The sequence below is a fragment of the Saccostrea cucullata genome, unplaced genomic scaffold (assembly GCF_032062105.1).
Source record: "Saccostrea cucullata isolate Sc308-1 unplaced genomic scaffold, CSIRO_AGI_Scuc_v1 ctg604, whole genome shotgun sequence".
NCBI classification, from domain to species: domain Eukaryota; kingdom Metazoa; phylum Mollusca; class Bivalvia; order Ostreida; family Ostreidae; genus Saccostrea; species Saccostrea cuccullata.
The window spans coordinates 343289-348177 of NW_026928921.1; the positions used below are offsets into that span (position 1 = coordinate 343289).

General features: G+C 35.0%; 1 protein-coding gene across 1 annotated transcript; it reads left to right on the forward strand.

Annotated features, from left to right (window-relative positions):
- The first annotated feature begins 254 nt into the window (after nucleotides 1–254).
- On the forward strand, nucleotides 255–4531 carry LOC134279217 (uncharacterized). Its single transcript, XM_062761564.1, has 4 exons — nucleotides 255–600; nucleotides 1776–1918; nucleotides 2027–2130; nucleotides 2999–4531. Exons 1-4 carry the CDS (start codon nucleotides 400–402, stop codon nucleotides 4090–4092), a joined length of 1542 nt encoding a protein of 513 aa, XP_062617548.1. The 5' UTR covers nucleotides 255–399; the 3' UTR covers nucleotides 4093–4531.
- The last annotated feature ends 358 nt before the right edge of the window (nucleotides 4532–4889 follow it).

Genomic DNA, 4889 nt, shown 5'->3' on the forward strand with positions numbered 1-4889 from the left:
CAGCATGACCAAAGTGACTCAGGTGAGCGTTGTGGCCCATGGGCCTCTTGTTTTCTCTATATTCTCATGTGATCCCCTATTGTGGCCCCATCCAAACACTGGATGTATAATTTATATGCATTTTTAAAAAAAAATTAGAATCTCCGTACGCTATAACTTAGAAGTGTTCTGGTCATGTGATTCCGGAAAAGATTTTTTGAATGATCCCATCTTATATATTTTCCTAAAATTCTTGAATTCCCTTGGAATTCATAGTTCCGACCTGTCAATCAAATCTTTTCTATCAGCCAATCAGATCGTTACGCATAATTAGGCGCAGTGACACTTCGATCGGCGGCCATGTTGTCCCACAAATAAACATGTGGGAAGTCTGTTAGGCACATCAAACTTTCGGGCGAAATGGTTCTGCGATGCGCTTGGGGGACATGTAATGTCGATGAGAGGTACCCGGAGAGGCTAAAGAATGGAGTAAAGTTGATTTTGTTCCCCAAACCTAAGACTAATTTAGAAAAATGCCTCCGTTGGATCAAAGCATGCGGGCGCCCACACGACCAGCTGAACGTCCAGCGTATAAATAAACACAAAGCAGTATGCTCAAAGGTAAGGCTGTTGATATTTTCATGTTCTCTGTGTAGTGAGTATTAAATTTTATGATAACATCAGGCAAGGACGAGGTAAAACGATATTTATGATGTATAACATATCATCCTGCATTTTCGTGCAAATTCGGGTGACATGAACTGGGGATTGCTTTGGGTTTATTTTATGGTGAAAGCGAGGCGAAAATGATGACTTTTAAAAAAAAAGATAGATGACTACATACAGAGTATGATCAGGTCCAGCACAATACCTTGATAAAAGTAAATAGCTTGAAAAAGCTATATAGCTATATCAAGGTATTTAAAATACCTTGATCAAGGTATATTTTATGTATTGAAAATCAAAAAAAAATTCTTTTAAAATTTGATACTGAGAGTCGAGTTCTGAGTTGTTGTCAGTGTATCCACAGTGGTGCATGAAAAGCACTCTGGTATCAAAAAGAAAGCATAAAATAATGTCTCCTTACTCGACATGCTTTTATACTGATTTCTTTGTGTTTGAGTACTTTACCTGCATGGATGAATTTACTGACAACAACTCAGAACTTGACTTTCAGTATTAATTTTTGAAAGAATTTTTTTAAATTTTCATTAAATAAAATACCTTGATCAAGGTATTTGTAATACCTTGATTAAGCTATATATATAGCTTTACCTTGGTAAAGCTATATAGCTTTATCAAGCTATATACCTCTATCAGGGTATCAGGGGATGACAAATCCCATTGCCCGACGCCCGGGGCTAGTGAATTTTAGGGGTGGGCAAGTGAAATTTTATCAACCACTTGCCCGTGGGCAAGTGACATATCAAAAAAAAAGAATTTAATTGTATTCCATAAATTTTAAGCTGGACGTAGGGGCTTGCATGATTTACTAAGCATTTGTCTTCCTCTTTTTGAAATATCTATAAATACAGAATTAGTTCATGGTAGGGCAAGCAAAAATTCAGGTAGGGCAAGTCAATTTTGACCATGTACTTGCCCTTGGAAAAGTGCCTTAAAAATCTATTTGTCAGCCCCTGGGTATTGTGCTGGACCTGATGATTCAGATTAGGGTTGATCATGCCGTTTTTATTTCTTAGATATCGTAATATTCAATACGACAGCAGATAATTCCTATTTACTTATACCATATATATTCAAACTAAATTTAATTATACCCTTGAAATCATTTACAGCATTTTGTTGGAGGTGATGGACCAACTGAGCAGTTTCCAGATCCTATACCAGCTGATGGCTCAGTTCTACGACCAACAAGACCACCTCTTAAACGGACTTCTTCTGAAAATCAAACAGTGTCGACAAAAAAGAGAATTCTAAGGTAGATTACCATGTAAAGTGTATGCACACGGATCTTGGAGATTTTTTTGTTTTTTGTTTTTTATAAACTGGTAATTGGTTTAAGTTAAAATTGCTTTGTTTATTTCAGTAAGGTGGATGGAGAAGGCAGTGTGAATACAATTCCAACTGAGGATGAAGCTCCAAACAAAAAAAACAATGGCAGCAACATAGCTGTACAAACAGAAGAACCTTGTAAGCAAATGGTTTCTTACTTTAATTCAGTCTTGTACGTTTTGATTAACAAGAAATGGTTTTGCATAAGTTTTAAAGAAAATACACAATTTTTCAAGCATAGTAGACATGAATGGGAGGTCAGGCTGTATTCTTTCTACAAAGATATCCTTTTGTGTAAAAACAACAAAGTCACAAAATCGACAACCTGTGATCAGGAGTTGACCCTGAACTTGTGCGTAGTATGCATGGGTGTTTTTCAGTGTTATTATGTCATTGTTCTTGGCCAAACAAAAATCTCTAACATTGTCACATGCTTCTGTAATTGTCATGTTCCTAGCAGAGTAAGGGCACTTGATTTCTAAGAGGCCACAATGGCCATTGTCACAAACTTTACCGTCTGGACTTGCCCCTAAAAAAGCAAACTCTTTGTTTACGACAAGGCCACATGCATGAATATGTCTAGAGGGGTATTCCTTCAAGTATCTAGATTTGGCATCTTTTTCATGATTTTTCCCATAATCTAAAGAGGGGGCTGAAATCTTTTTTAAACTGAATAAGTTTTTTAAAAATTTGTCATTAGGTGTTGATTTTCTTTGTAAGATTTTGCCAAAATTAGAAGCAGTTAGTCTCTTTTTTCGTTCATTATACCACAGTTCAGACTCGCTTTGCTCACGAGTGTTGATTTCAATCTCAATAGGTTTACATTCCTTGTAATCTTCATTTAAATCAATAAACTGGATTGGCAAAGGGATAGGGGTTTGCTGGAACACATCTGTATCACCACAACCATCTGATTTTGTGGGCTCAACTTCCTTAATATTTTTTGTCTGAAAAATATTTCACAGCTTAAGCAATTTAAGTACAAATTTATTGATTTCTTTTCTAGGGGTTTCTGGGATGGATATGTTTGCAATGGCTACAAAACTACACGTGTTAAAAGAAAAAGAGAAGCAGTATAAAGAGACCATCAGCAAACTGGAAACAGAAATAAAAGAGCTTAAAGATCAACAGAAATCTGAAAATCAGAAGCCAACATTTGGAGTTGATGAAGTACTCAGAAGACAGGAAAAGTTAAAAAATGTATTCAAATATTACACTGGGATCACCTATATTAGATTTGCAGGTCTTCTGGCATTTTTGGTACCTGCTGGATCCTCGATAAATTATGAAAAGGGTCGAAAAGACATCAGGAAATTGTCAATGCAAGATGGACTGTTTTTAACTTTATGTAGATTGAGACATAATTTTGGTCTAAAAGATCTATCAGTAAGGTTTAAACTATCACTACAGTCATCAGGAATTGTATTCAATACTTGGATTTCACATATGTACTTTAAGTTGGGGCAACTTTGTATTTGGCCACATCGTGATATTATTATTAATAACATGCCAAAAGATTTTAAACATGATTACCCCACAACTTTGATTATAATTGAAGAAACTGAATTTAGAACACAAGCACCATGTGCACTTGGTTTGCAAAGTCAACTTTACAGTGATTATAAATCAAGCACTACTTTAAAGGCATTAATTGGTTGTGATCCAAATGGTTCTGTGATTTTTGCATCTGAATTGTTTACAGGATGTATTTCAGATAAACAAATTTGTGAACAGTCTGGGTTTTATGATGTTCTTGAAACACTGCAGTCAAAGGGTTATGTTAAAGAAGGCGATGCTATAATGGCTGATAAAGGTTTTACTATTAAGGAAGAATTAAGTAAACTTAATTTGCTGCTGAACATTCCGCCAATGGCTTCATCAACATCTCAAATGTCGGTTTCAGATACTATTCTTACTGAAAAAATTGCAAAACATAGAGTACACATTGAAAGACTTATTGCTAAAGTTAAAACCTACAAGATACTATCTGTGCGCATCCCAACATCATTGTTTAAAAATATTAACAAAATCTGGTCTGTATGTTGTCATTTGACACTTTTTCATGATGTGTTTGTAACAGACAGTAAACATAGTAAATAGTCTACTTTATTCTGAGTTAGACATGTCAGTTGTAGTGACACATATCATTGACTTTGACATTCAGCATTGTGATGTGGATAATTTATATACTGTATTTTTCAATTATTAGCAAAATGAAATTTTCCAAACTGCATTTATATCTTACTTAATATTAACTGTGGTTATTGTATACATGTACCTGATATGACAATATTGAGCCTATCTGCACATCACCAAGGGGGGTGTTTACTAATGAGTGATCTGCAGACACAGTATATTCCAGAGGGGTTCCTTTTAATGAACTCAACTGCAGTATGTCATTTTTGGACACTTTGGGTAGACTGATATGAAATAAATGGTGTATGAATTAATATTTTTTCAAGTTGTGATTTTTTTGTTAATATTATTATTATGACTGATCAATTTAAAAAAACTGAACTTATATTTATAGGAAATTGTAGCCATGAAGAATACTGTATTATTAAATGAAATGGTTTTATTTCCAAAAGAAAAAAGTTTCTTTTTCTTTTCACCATACTCTTGATTTAAGTCTAGCTGGCATGTCACAGGTTTCCTTTTTCTTGATTCAGTTGGTCTTGCTACCACAACATGATTAATAGGGACAGGTTTGATTTTTGACCCCCTGGGCACATGCCACTGCTGTGGGATGCTTGTACAACTTTGTTGTTCAGGAACATTTGAGAAATTATGGAGCTTGAACCCCTGCAGACTCTTTATTAGGCCAACTACATGGGAACAGTGACCATTTAAACTGCAAGGAAAATTTTAAAGCTGAATTTCAAATAGCAAAGTGGGAG

Coding starts and splice junctions, on each gene's coding strand:
- LOC134279217 (XM_062761564.1), top strand. CDS start 400: ATGGTTCTGCGATGCGCTTGGGGGACATGTAATGTCGATGAGAGGTAC. Junction 1,919..2,026: donor ACAAAAAAGAGAATTCTAAG/GTAGATTACCAT, acceptor TGTTTATTTCAG/TAAGGTGGATGGAGAAGGCA. Junction 2,131..2,998: donor TGTACAAACAGAAGAACCTT/GTAAGCAAATGG, acceptor TTTCTTTTCTAG/GGGTTTCTGGGATGGATATG.